Source organism: Acinonyx jubatus, chromosome E2 (assembly GCF_027475565.1).
Source record: "Acinonyx jubatus isolate Ajub_Pintada_27869175 chromosome E2, VMU_Ajub_asm_v1.0, whole genome shotgun sequence".
In the NCBI taxonomy this organism is placed as follows: Eukaryota; Metazoa; Chordata; class Mammalia; order Carnivora; family Felidae; genus Acinonyx; species Acinonyx jubatus.
In genome coordinates, this window is record NC_069396.1 from 52928394 (window position 1) to 52941238 (window position 12845).

A 12845-nucleotide genomic window follows, 5' to 3' on the forward strand; every position below is an offset into this window, starting at 1 on the left:
ATGCACATACAACCATTCTGCACCCATACAACCATGCTAACAGCATTCGATGAATTAATTATATGAGATATTCAACATTTAAGTGTAAAATACTCTGTGTTGGATGATGTCGCCCAAGTGTAGGCTAATGTAAGTATTCCAAACATTGCTGAGCTATGATTTTCGGCTGGTTAGGTGGATTAGATGCATTTTCAAGTTCCGTTATTTTTAACTTACTATCAGTTTATTGGGGGCAGGGACGTAACCCCATCATAAACCAGGAAGGTCTGTAGTAATTTTTTCTGCAAGAGGAGAAAAGCTTCCCGGAAGAGGTGGCATCTCAGGTGTGCCCAGAAAGATGTACAAGAGTTGACAGGCAAAGGGAGGTGAGTATTCCAGCGGGGGCGGGGACCCGGCAAAGGCCAAGTGGCTTGAGCGGGGTTGTATTTAGAAAACTCGGGACAGTCAGGTAGAGGACTAGGTGGCTATATGTCGTGAGGCCTGAGTCCTATAGCTGACTTGTTTCGGACCCAGACAAGCCCCCCTTTTCTTTGAGCCTCTCACTGTCCCTCAGGTAAGTGGGCACAAACTCCCTTGTTTCTTCTGAACTCCCATAGGGCTGGGAGAAGCCACCCAATGCTCCTTGGAGAAGCCTCCTCCAAGGGAGGAGGAGTGACAGTTCCTTTGAGCCAATAGCTGGAGCCTAAAGACCGCCCTCCCTCACTCCTCGTGGGCCAATCGCCGCATTCTCCTTGAGACCAGCAGCTTGACAGGGCTCGTCCAAAGTATTCATGACGTCACATTCCAGATAAACCAATAGCAGCTATTAAGAGGCGGGTTGTTTAGGTGAGGGACAGCTCTCTTTCAAGATGTCTGCTTAGCGCGGGGCCCACCGGGAAATTTTGAGGCGGTGCTTGGCGGAGCAGGGGAGGGAACTTCTGGTAGACTTTGCCCAATCATAGTCGCAGTTCTTGCGATAGACGGACCGTCTTTCCCATCCCGTCGACTTAAGGGGGCGGGGCTCCGCACACCAGACTGGGCGGGCCCGTCAACTTTGATGGGCGTCTTCTTTGCCCAGTCGCTAAGCGATATTCTCAGACGGGCCGCCTCCATTGCCAATGAGATCTCCTGGCGGGGTCGTGGTGGGCGGGCCGTGGACCCTCCGGTATAAGGCGGTCCCGGGGGAGTGCGGAGAAAGGGGGGGGTCTCGGCGGCAGGAGGAGGAGTAGGTGCGGGTGAAGATGGCGGCAGCCGAGGCCGCGAACTGCATCATGGAGGTGAGCGCCCGGAGCGCCGCCGGGGGTAGGAGGCGGTTTTGGGGTCGATGTTTTGTGCCTTCGTCGTGGGGAAGGGGCTCCGAATGGGCGGATTGGGGCTGAAGGGTCTCGGACGTACGGAGGGGAAAGCGCATGCTCCAGATCCCAGGATACAGTTTGAGATGCGGGTTTCCTGGCTTTCGGGGGCCTGCGGCACCCGGTCGAGCCGAGGGTGTCGTGCCCCCTCCCACGTGGAGGAGGGCTGGGGGCGCTTCCGGCCAGGCCCCCACGTGGCCGCGCCACGGTGGGTGGGGAGGGGGTGTGCCGTGCCCGGTGGCCCGGCGGGCTCCACGTGCGGGACAAAGGCCCCGCCCCCGACCGGGGGAGGGGCGCCCCGGGGGGGCGGAGAGGAGGCTCCGACCCTCCCTCCGAGGCCCCCAGCCCTCTCCCCCGGGATCGCTCTGTACCCCTCGGGGTGGGCTTACTTCGGTTCCTCGGACAAGTAAAGGGTCTCCCGAGGGGAGCAGTGTAGCTCGACTCTCTACAACGCCGTTCCTGATACCGGGGCATCTGCTTAGGCTTCGGTCCAGGTTTCGTGCCGTCATGGGTTGGGATTGGAGGAAGAGGAAGAATTGGTTCCCACCGGGCCCCCGGTTTCCTGTCCGTGGATTCTCCCCTGCCCGGGACTTTGGGAGCTGGGGGGATGGGGCATGCCCCTGTGACCTCCCTCTGGGTGGTGGGGGGGCCTCTAGTTGAAGGAGATCCTTCCCGATAAGGCGTCGTGCACCCCCTTGTGGCCATTTCTGGGTGTGTGGGAGGGACATCTTTTTCATGGGGCGTGCCCCAAAGCCCACCTCCCCGAGCGAGGGGAGGGAGAGTCTCTGCTATGAAAAGGATGTGGTGGAATATAAATTACCTCCTATTGGAGATCTTTCTCTCCCCGGCGCATACGCGAAGGTGGGGTATGGTCCCCTCCCCCCTTCCTGAAGCCCTGTTTGAGGGTCCTGAGCCTGGAGGCTTGAAATGGTTTCCTGAAAGGTTTAGTTTTCGTGCAGCCATGTGGGGTTGGCTTCGGTGCTGTTTCAGGCTCTCTTGGGACTTGCCTGGTCGTGGTATTAGTGGTGTTCAGAAATGGGTCCCAGTGGGAAATCCCCTTACCCGTCACCCTGTATAGGTAGGTGTCCTCACTGGCTGGGGGTGGGGTGGGGGTGGAGCTTGGAGCTGTGTGGGTCACGTCTGTGACTTCATGCTTCTTGGGGCCCAGAGGATGATCACATCTGGAAGAGATGTAATCTGATGGGGCCTCTGAACTCCCTCCTCTTCCCTTGTAGCATTGGGGGCAGGCAGCTCCCAGGGGTCACTCCAATGACCCCTCTATCCTCCTTGGCTGGCTCCTGGACCAGGGTCTGTGTGGGTGGGGGAAGTACTTTCCTTAGAAGTTGTCTCAGGACTTGGCCCCACACGGGGCGGATAGGCGGCCGTGGTGGGATGGGGGGGGGGGTCGTTTAGGGCCTGGGTCCTGGGATGGGGATTGACCGGTTAGGGGTTCCAGAGTCTGGCCTCCTTCCCCAGACTCTGCCTTCATGGGAAGAGGGTAATTAGCTAGGAGACTGGCTCCAGCTGGTTTTGTTTGGGGGCTCCCTGAGCCCAAGGCAGGAGCTAGTGGCCAGGGTGCCAGCCCTGCCTGTGTGCCACACCTCCTTTCTGGAACCCTCTCAGACAAGAGACTTGTTTGCAGCGGTGGCAGATGCCCAGTGGGTACACCCTGCCAGCCCCCCCCCCCGCCAGCTACTCATGGCACCCCAGGATGGGGGTGCGTGTCAGGAAGTGTCACATAATCTGGGGGGATTAGATGATGAGGGGGAGCGACAGCTGGCAGTGCCTGTGTGCCTGGCGGGTGCCAGTTCCTCTGGCCTGGATGGGGGAGGTGTGGATGGTCAGGTGCCTGGCCAGAGAGGGACAACTTGGGGGCGGGCCACCATCTCTCCAGCCGTAGCTGGGACAGAACCCCATCTCTGCTCCCCCCACTCCCCTCCTCCCTTTTAAAAGCAGCCCTGCCTCTTTACTTGCTCCCTCTGCCACCACTCCCCGCCAAGGAATAGGCAAATTGCAGGAGACACCCCCTCCCCTGTGAGCTGGGGGTCCCCTGGCCTGGCCCTCCCCTAGCCACTCCCAGTAGCTAATCCTTTCTCCCTGTTACTCTCTCCTAGAATTTTGTAGCCACCTTGGCTAATGGGATGAGCCTCCAGCCGCCTCTTGAAGAAGTAAATATCCTTTTGTGAGACCCTTCCCCACATAAATATATCTTGCCACACACCAGGCCCTTTCTAGCCGGCTAACCATGATTCCTCTTGCTTCAAACCAGCTCACCCTGTGCCCCCAAACCGTTAGCACAAACCCCCTGCAGGTTTGTGGCTCCCATCTGGCCTCCCCAAATACTGTGGCTACTTCCTTAACTCCATTTCCAGCCCCCCTTTGCCCTTCCCGTGTCTGCCTCAGTTCTGCCTTCCCCTCCCCTCCCCAGCTGTGGGCTGAGCTAGAGACGGGGGCAGAGAAACTGGAGAGATGGTAGGCGTGGCTGAGGTATTGGGGTATTCCCCTGGATGGTGCTCTGGGGGGGTCCTGGAAGAGGAAAGTGGGGTTGTTAGGTTTTGGGGGTTCTGGGGGAGGCAAGATGGCAGGCGGGGGCTGTAGGGTTGCCATGGTATGATTCGGGAGGGAGAAGTAGGGACCTGAATGTTTGAGAGGGCTTGGAGAGCCCCCAGATTTGACCCATGCTCCCGTCCACCCCTCCCAGGTCTCCTGTGGCCAAGCAGAAAGCAGCGAGAAGCCCAACGCTGAGGACATGACGTCCAAAGATTACTACTTTGATTCCTATGCTCACTTCGGCATTCACGAGGTGAGTGTGAGCAGCTCCAAAAGCTGCCGCATCTTGAGGGGGTTAATGTGCATCTTCCGGAGGGCTGGAACTTAATGTCCCACGCATGCGCACTGCCTCCCCTGGCAGCGGGCCTGGCCGCCCCTCTGGGTAGGAGGCACACACCCCGGGGTCGCCTCTCCCAGCCGTTGCCTTGGAGACGGAGCTCAGCCCTTAGTTCTTGCGAGGCTGGGGTTGGGGCGCCTGCCTGCCTGCCTGCCTCCCTGCCTGCGACTTCAGCCAGAGGTCAGGGTCAGCTGGTGTCTGCCGCCCTCTAGTGTCCGGTGGTGGGACTGCCCCCCAGCCTCTCCCGCCCGGATGCACAGGGCTTCTGGACCCTTTTGCACCTTCTGGAAGCTGGTATCCCAGAAAGCGCCTGGGATGGGATTCTGAGGACCTCTGCTTTTTCTTTTTTTTTGCAAAGGACTCTTTTTTTTTTTAACTGTAGTAAAATATACATAACAAACTACACTGGTTTTTTTTTTTAAGTGAACAGTTCGGTAGCACTGAGTGGGTAAAAGCCAGAGATCACTAGGGGTTAGGAGGCAACAACAGAATCGGGCCAAGGTGCAAGGGAGTTTAGTCCATCCAATCTGATTTTACAAATAGGGAAACGGAGGAATGTGGAAGAGAAATGACTTCTTCCAAGGGGACTAAGAAGTGGGAGGGCTGAGCTCTAGCTCTCCAGACCACCAGTGTGTCGGGCCAGGCTGCCCCGTTTTCCAGCTGGGGACGCGGGCACCCTCATGGCGTGTTTGTGTCTCGTGCCCCCCAGGAGATGCTGAAAGATGAGGTACGCACCCTCACGTACCGAAACTCCATGTTTCACAACCGGCACCTCTTCAAGGACAAGGTGGTGCTGGACGTGGGATCGGGCACAGGGATCCTCTGTATGTTCGCTGCCAAGGCCGGAGCCCGTAAGGTCATTGGGGTGAGTGTCCTGGGCAGGCGGGTGGGCCTGGGCCTGGGGAGGGGAACGGGGGGCTGAGGGTCGGAGTGGGGGAGTCTCACCCTCCCTCCTTTCTGGGCCCCCAGATCGAGTGTTCCAGTATCTCTGATTATGCGGTGAAGATCGTCAAAGCCAACAAGTTAGACCATGGTGAGCCCAGGAAGAGAATGGGTTTGTGGGGATGGAGTGAGTGATTTCCCACTTCCCCGGGGCCCTTGGCAGTGGGGTTCGACAATCCCCATTGGATGCACACACCTCTGCTTTCTTTTTTGTTTTTTTTAATTTTTTTTTTAACGTTTACTCATTTGTGAGAGATGGAAAGAGACAGAGCACAAGCAGGGGAGGGGACAGAAAGAGAGGGAGACACAGAATCGGAAGCAGGCTCCAGGCTCCGAGCTGTCAGCACAGAGCCCGATGTGGGGCTCGAACCCATGGACTATGAGATCATGACCTGAGCCAAAGTCGGACACTTAACCAGCTGAGCCACCCAGGCGCTCCCGCCTCAGCTTTCTTATTCAGGCTCTGGGGGCGAACACGTAAGCAGCTTCTGAGATGTTCGTCCCTTCGCACATAACGTCATCTCACATATAAACTAGCACGTCCGTGAGGTCAGTTTTATAAAAGTAGGATGCTCGGGTCAAAAATACAAGTTGTGTAGATGTTGCTGCGTTGCCTTTTTTTTTTTTTTTTTTTTTTTTTTAACATTTATTTATTTTTGAGAGGGGGAGAGGGAGATACAGAATCCAAAACAGGCTCCAGGCTCCGAGCTGTCAGCACAGAGCCCAGCGTGGGGCTTGAACTCACAAACTGTGAAGTCATCACCTGAGCCAAAGTCAGGTGTTGAGCTGAAACACCCTGGCACCCCACCAAATGGCTTTTAAGTTCCCACCTGCAAGGTTCGAGGGGCAGAGAATATGAGAAGATGGTGGGTTTTCGGGCTGTGGAGGCTCCTAGCATTCTAGAAACTGAAGTGATTGTTATGTTTTTTAAGTTAATTTGTTTTGAAAGAGAGTGCGTGCACGAGCCGGGGAGAGGGAGAGAGAATCCCAATGAGGCTCTGTACTGTCGGCACAGAGTCTGACACAGGGCTTGATCTTGCAAAGCAGGAGATCATGACCTGAGCTGAAATCAAGAGTCAGATATTTAACTGACTAAGGCACCCAGGTGCCCCTGAAGTGATTTTTTTTTTTAAGAGACTAGTATATATAAATTAAGAGAGAGACTAATATAATGAGCCCTCAGGTATCTATCAGTCAGCTTTAAATGTCTCCATTTGAAGCAAATTTCAACCATTATATCATTTCTCCTGTAAATCCTGCTGTGTGTGTCTCTAATAGATGAAGCCATTCAAAAAATATGACCATATTGTTAACGACAAAGTCTTAATATCACCTAATGCCTAACCCATACAAAATTTCTGCTTCTGCCTTAAAAATATCCAGAGTGATGGATGAATTTTAAAACGGAGTTAACAGAGGGGTGCCCGGCTGGCTCAGTCGGTGGAGTGTGCAACTCTCGATCTCAGGGTTGTGAGTTCAAGCCTCACGTTGGGCATAGGGATTACTTAAAAAACAAGAAATAAAAAACCCTGAGTTCACAGAGCGTGGCTTCAGCTGGTCGAGTTCTTTGAAGATGCCCAAATGCGGCCCCCAGCCTTTCCTGGATAAAACGGGCTGCTCAGTGGGATCCCTAGGCCCTGCGCACCCACCCCCACCCCCCCCCCACCTGCCGACTCCCTCCCCTGCCAGAGGCAAGCAGACGGGTCTCCTCAGGGCTGGGTGCACGTGCCTCTGTCTGCCCCTGCAGTGGTGACCATCATCAAGGGGAAGGTGGAGGAGGTGGAGCTTCCGGTGGAGAAGGTGGACATCATTATCAGCGAGTGGATGGGCTACTGCCTTTTCTACGAGTCAATGCTCAACACCGTTCTCTATGCCCGAGACAAGTGGCTGGTGAGGCCCCCGGCGGGGTGGGGGCTGTGCGCTGGGGCCAGGCTCCTTCGGCCACGTGTTGAATACCTGTCAGTCGGGGTCTGGGCAGAAGACAAAAGCCATGGCAGATATTTCCCACACAGGGGACTTCGTACAGGGGATTGACCACTCCGATGTCGGAGGGCCCGGAGCCAAAATGGGATGTTACAGGCACCAGGAGCTAGACATTGACGAGGAGTGTCAGGAGGTGGTTGGTGCTGGGAAGACGAACATGGCAGGCCAGAAGGATAGGAGAGGCTGGAGGGCCATGCTTCCGGGTGCTCAGATCAGAGCAGACCTCCCAGGGGGAGGTGACTGAGACCTGGTCAAGGGGAAGGCTGCATGACATCCTGGGGGAAGAGCACCTGGGCCCAGGAAATAGTTAGTGCAAAGGTCCTGGGGCAGGAGAGAGTTTTTACTGTGTGTTGAGGGACAGGGAGTGGACTGAAGAAACAGAACGTGCAGGGGGCCTGAGCACTCCCATGAGACTTTGGTTTCTCCTCTCAGAGGAGCCAGGGAGGGTCCTGCGGATCCTTCAGAACCTATGAAGGACAGGTCTGACTTAGGTGCTCCTAGATGAGGGCGTGAGGACAGAAGCCAGGAACCAGTGAAGAGGCCACTTGTAGGAGTCCAGGTGGGCAGGGCGGAGATAGAGCGTGTGGATGGATAGAGAGACGCAAGTTGTCCAGGTTTGGGGCCGGTGTCCCAAGTCTCCCCCCATCCTTCACACCCTCCCCCTCCCCCTTGGCAGGCACCCGATGGCCTCATCTTCCCAGACCGGGCCACGCTGTATGTGACGGCCATCGAAGACCGGCAGTACAAAGACTACAAGATCCACTGTGAGTTTGGGTCCCTCGGACGCCTATGGGGCGGGACTGGCTTGCCCTGAGCGCCCCCTGCCGGGCTCACCCTCCTCCCTGCTTGCCTCCCCAGGGTGGGAGAACGTATATGGCTTTGACATGTCTTGCATCAAAGACGTGGCCATCAAGGAGCCCCTGGTGGACGTGGTGGACCCCAAGCAGTTGGTCACCAACGCCTGCCTCATAAAGGTGAGGTGGGGAGAGTGTGTGGCCAGGTTGTCCCCGGGGTTGGAGATAAGGAAGAGCCGCCACTTGGGCCCGAGCAAGACCTCAGGTCCAGGTGTTTGTCTTGGAGTCTGACCTCTCAGCCAGAGGTGGCGCCGGAGGCCCAGAGAAGCCGCCTTGACCATCAAAAAGCTCTGTGAGCTAAGCCCGCTCGTGGTTCGGACAGAGGGGTGGATTCTAGAATTGTGCTTGGCCACGAGAGGTGGGCTGAGAGCCACGTGGAGGAAGAGGAAGTCCGGAGCGAGTGGAGACAGGAGCTGGATGGGCGGCCGGACACCCTGCCAGAGAGAGTGCCGGGGAACCGTCCTAGGGTTTTGAGCCGGGGGTTGACGGGATCTCATTGCCGGTGTTTTCACATCACACTGGCTGCCATCACGAGCGTGGCGGGGGGACGCCGGTGAAGGGGTAACGGGTAACACTCCAAGCACGAGCAGTTGCTCTAGGAAGTAGGACTGTCCAGTTTGGGCTTCCGGTGGGGGAGGGAGGGGACTGGGGACTGCCGCGTGGCACCCCCAGGGTTTTTGGCCGAACAAACGCTGGGCGGGGTGCCGGGGAGTGGGGCTCACGGAGCCTGTCCCGCAGGAGGTGGACATCTACACTGTCAAGGTGGAAGACCTGACCTTCACCTCCCCCTTCTGCCTGCAAGTGAAGCGGAATGACTACGTGCACGCACTGGTGGCCTACTTCAACATCGAGTTCACTCGCTGCCACAAGAGGACAGGCTTCTCCACCAGTGAGCGGGGGGCGGGGCCGGGGTGGGGGCTGTGCCACAGCAGCCGGCAGAGGGAGCCCGTGTTGTGACCGCGGCTCTGCCAGCTGACCTGAGCCTGTCCTGCCTCAGTTTCCCCACCTGTGAAAGTAGACGAGGTCCCTCTCCAGGACTTGATGGGAGTGAAGGGATTCGGGGATGGTGACCCCTGTCACCGCTCAGTAAAGGTCATCAAGGGGCCGGCCAGAGGGAAGGGCCCGGCCAAGGCCGGGGGATGGGGGGGGAGGGTCCTGGCTGACCCGACCGCACCCCCCAGGCCCCGAGTCCCCGTACACGCACTGGAAGCAGACCGTGTTCTACATGGAGGACTACCTGACCGTGAAGACGGGCGAGGAGATCTTTGGCACCATTGGCATGCGGCCCAATGCCAAGAATAATGTGAGGCGCTGCGGGGGTTCGGGGGTGGGCCCAGGAGGGGCACCTCCGCCTGTTCTGGGGCGCCGGCAGCCCAGCCCTCTCAGGTTGAGTCGGAGACCCCCAGAGAAACCCCGAGTACGTGGGAGGTCGAAGGCTCTGGAGCCTGGAGTCCAGGGCGGGGGCCTGGGCTAAACGCGTGGATCTGTGCGCCCGGGCTGGATCCTGATCGGGGAGCACAGACGTAGGAGACCCCAAGGTCACGCCAGCTTTCCAAGGGAAGCTGGAGGTCTTCCAGCAGAGGCAGCTTGGCTGCCCCCCAGAGGGCACTTGTCTCTGGAGACATTGGGGGCTCTCAAAACTGGAGAAGGGGTGCTACTGGTGGCTCCCGGGAGTGGCAAGGATGCCGCTGCGCATCCCGCGGTGACCGGGACACCGGAATATCCTCCACTCTGGCCCCAAATGTCTGTGGTACCGAGCTTGAGAGAGAGAGACACACACACACACACACACACACAGACACACCCGGTGAGCTAAAGAGACAGGGAGATGCCCAGAGATGGGAGAGGAGCCCGGGCGCCCGGGATGAGGTGCAGCGAGGACTGAGGGCAGGCGCCATCATGGTTATAGGTGACTTTGCCCCGAGCCTTTCCGGGGAGTCCTGGGGGGGTGGGGAGCATGGAAGTGTTGGCTTCCCGGAAGCTTGGGAGTAGAGGAAGTGCAGAAGGCGGGGTTGGGACCCCTGAGTTTGGCTGGAGAGGGGTTTGCTTTCTTCAAAAGCAATGAGGCCAATGGCTTGGGATAGGGAGAGATCGCGGGATGTGGGAGACAGAGCAGCCCGGTTCGGCCGGGCTCCAGGTGGGTTTGAGGGTGGGACCGGCCCCGGGGAGTCTCCAGCCTGGCCTTGGACCAAAACAAGACCCCGCGGGGTCTCCTGGGAGCGCGCGCCCCGCTGCTGCCTCCCGACTCCCGACGGTTCGGGTCTCTGCCTGCCCCGTGGCGCGCGCCCCTCACGTCTGCCCTCTCCCCACAGCGCGACCTGGACTTCACCATCGACCTGGACTTCAAGGGCCAGCTGTGCGAACTGTCCTGCTCCACTGACTACCGGATGCGCTGAGGCGGCGCCCGGCTTCTCCCACCCCGGCCGGGCCGGCCCTGCACGGGCCCAGGGGCTGCGGCATCCTTAGGCAGTTTGGGGGCTCCCCCTTCCTCTCCTTCCCTCCCTCAGAAGGGGGTTTTAGGGGCCTGGGCTGGGAGGGGGGGGCACATCGTGACTGTGTTTTTCATAACTTATGTTTTTATATGGTTGCATTTACGCCAATAAATCCTCAGCTGGGACGGCTCGGCTTCCTGGGGGGCGGAGTGGGGTGTCTGCCTTCCACACCCTCCACCAGGGTCACTTCCCCCGTCCGCCTCTCCGGGCCTGTGTCCTCCCCCAACCCCCTCACTCATGCCCCCTGAGGCCCCATTCCCACTTGTCCCCATTGGGCAGGGCTCCCGCTCCACTGCCCTGCTGGGCTGGGGGAGGGTTGGGGTGTGGGTTCCCAGCACAGCTGGGCCCTTAGGTTTCCCAGAAAGCCATCTTCCCCCCGCCGCCCCCCCCAGCACACACATTGTTCCTCTGGCTGTTTTTTCCTGTCTGGGACCCTCCAAGGCCAGGCCAGGGCTGACTGGCAGTGACTGCTGCCCTGCCTGCTGCTGCCGCTGGGGAAACTGAGTCATGGGGGGGTTGTTAGGGGATAGAACTTGTGGGGAGGGGGTGTCTGCTTCTCTCCCCAGCCTTGCTTGGAACTTGGAGTTGGGGGACTAGGGAAGGGTCCCCTCCTAGGGCCACAGGGCCTCCCCACCTCCCCAGAGGCTATCCCAACCTCAGCTCCCCAGGGACCCTCTGTTCAGCCTCTGCTGCAGGAATGGTATCCACACCCGACCCTTCCCACGACCTTGTGTACAGAGCCCCTCGTCCCCCAGGATGCTGTCCCAGGACCTGGACCACCTAAGCCACCAGAATTTTCCTTTTCATGGCCCTGCTGACACCTGCTTCAGTAATAGCTGAATCCCTAGGCCCTGTGGCTCTTCGCACCTGTCTACACCTCTTCCCCTTCCAGGATGGTGTCTGCCGGCTATTCTGGGGCCCAGACTCCCTTTGTCCACACCCCCGGGTGGCTCTGCAACATGCCCCGCGTTGTCCTGCCCACGAAGGAGCCTGGCCATTCGAAAGCAGGGTCCCTGATGGGTTGAGGTTGAAGTCCCAGAAGCCCAGCGCCTCCCTGCCCCCACCCCTTTCCTGGAAGCCCTAAGCTGTGTCACCACTAGCAGGTGTCAGCTGCCCCGCCCCTCTTCCCTCCTTAAAAGGGTCGCTCTCCAGAGGCCTCTCAGGGTCAGAGCGCCGCTGCGCGACCAGCACACCCGTGTGGGGCTCCGACGCCAAGGACAGGACGTGGGGATCCAGGTTCTGTCTCCCCTTCTGGCGTGGTGTGGCCTGGACTCGGCCTCGGTTTTCCCCCCCGGGGGAGTGGGGACTGGCGCTGAAGCGCGAGTCGGGAGGGGGCGGGGCCGCACTGCAGACGGGCCGCTTCGCCCAGGGGTTTCAAGGACCGCTCCCGGCCCCACCCCACGATGACTTCCCACGTCCTCCTGTTGCTTCTCGCCTCCTCCATCCTGGGGGACCCGGACTCTGCGGGCAGGTGAGAAGCGGGTGGCGGCGGGGACCGGGCGGGAAGGAGACCGCGAGGAGCGTGCGCCCTCTTCAGGCCACGGTTTTCCGCGTCGGTGGAATGGTCATCTGTACACGCGCCTGCCCTGTGGCGGAGCTCTGGGTGCCCCGACCCCACCGAGACCCCTTTCTCGAGAGGATTCTGTTTGAACCCGGTCTTCTCCCATGCTCCTTCCCCAGACGGCCCCTGCATCAGGTCGCCCAGAACCGCAGGCGCCTCTGTTCCCTGGGCACATGCCAGACGCACCGCCTGCCAGAGATTATATACTGGCTCAGCTCTGCCTCCACCAAAGAGCTCTCAGGGAAGGCCGGCCGCGAGCCCCAGGACCCCCACAGCTACGGGCGCCGCCGTAAGCGCGACGCCAGAGTCCTGCTCCGTCTCTATGACCCTGGCCCGAAGAAAAGAGGCCAGCGCAGTGCCCGGCTGGCTGGGTGACGTCGGGCACGTCCCTGTTCCTCCTCTGGCCTCAGCTTACCTACCTGTGTATTGGGGCCACGATCCCAAGTTTCTTTTGCCCTCCATCTCCTGGGCTCACTCAGAAACTGTCTCCCCCCGGCTGTGACTGGGCTGGACCCGGTGCACACCGGATCTAGCATGTACAAAGAATACTATCGTCCAGAGCCTAATAAAACGAGTTTCACGTTTCAGCCTCTGCTTGTCTGTGCCCATTCCGGCCTCCCAGTCTGAGCTCAGTCTGTGACATATTCTCCCCCTTTATCCGTGCACCTTTCCCCACACGGAAGTCCCTCTGCCTGTCTCACTTGAATCCAATCTGCTGTCGCTTCCCTTTCGCACCACTCAATCCGCGCAGCTGCTTTTTCCGTGGGCGGTTTTGGTGGGCGGGCCCAACTCCCC

At 59.1% G+C, this 12845-nt stretch overlaps 2 protein-coding genes, 1 long non-coding RNA gene and 1 other non-coding gene across 8 annotated transcripts; 3 read left to right on the top strand and 1 right to left on the bottom strand.

The window, feature by feature from the left end:
* The first annotated feature begins 1101 nt into the window (after positions 1-1101).
* On the top strand, positions 1102-10614 carry PRMT1 (protein arginine methyltransferase 1). 4 transcript variants are annotated; one of them, XM_027038145.2, is made up of 11 exons: positions 1165-1256; positions 3446-3499; positions 4033-4134; positions 4928-5083; positions 5188-5251; positions 6908-7050; positions 7820-7907; positions 8002-8117; positions 8736-8886; positions 9179-9300; positions 10310-10614. In XM_027038145.2, the coding sequence occupies exons 1-11, from the start codon at positions 1221-1223 to the stop codon at positions 10391-10393; spliced, it is 1116 nt and encodes a 371-aa protein (XP_026893946.1). In that variant the 5' UTR covers positions 1165-1220; the 3' UTR covers positions 10394-10614. The 4 variants fall into 4 exon arrangements, with proteins under 4 accessions (XP_026893947.1, XP_026893946.1, XP_026893949.1 ...); XM_027038146.2 differs by lacking the exon at positions 3446-3499 and having other exon boundaries at positions 1102-1256; XM_027038148.2 differs by lacking the exons at positions 1165-1256; positions 3446-3499 and adding an exon at positions 3727-3818.
* TRNAE-CUC (transfer RNA glutamic acid (anticodon CUC)) lies at positions 6583-6655 on the top strand. Its single transcript has one exon. It is a non-coding gene; the product is annotated as a tRNA-Glu (tRNA).
* On the bottom strand, positions 6995-12830 carry LOC128313188 (uncharacterized). 2 transcript variants are annotated; one of them, XR_008293493.1, is made up of 3 exons: positions 12717-12830; positions 12470-12579; positions 6995-7130 (listed from the first exon to the last, which is right to left on the bottom strand). It is a non-coding gene; the product is annotated as an uncharacterized LOC128313188 (long non-coding RNA). The 2 variants fall into 2 exon arrangements; XR_008293494.1 differs by having other exon boundaries at positions 12752-12826.
* Positions 11543-12637, top strand: ADM5 (adrenomedullin 5 (putative)). The gene is made up of 2 exons (XM_015081315.3): positions 11543-11960; positions 12170-12637. The coding sequence occupies exons 1-2, from the start codon at positions 11893-11895 to the stop codon at positions 12423-12425; spliced, it is 324 nt and encodes a 107-aa protein (XP_014936801.1). The 5' UTR covers positions 11543-11892; the 3' UTR covers positions 12426-12637.
* Positions 12831-12845: the final 15 nt, after the last annotated feature.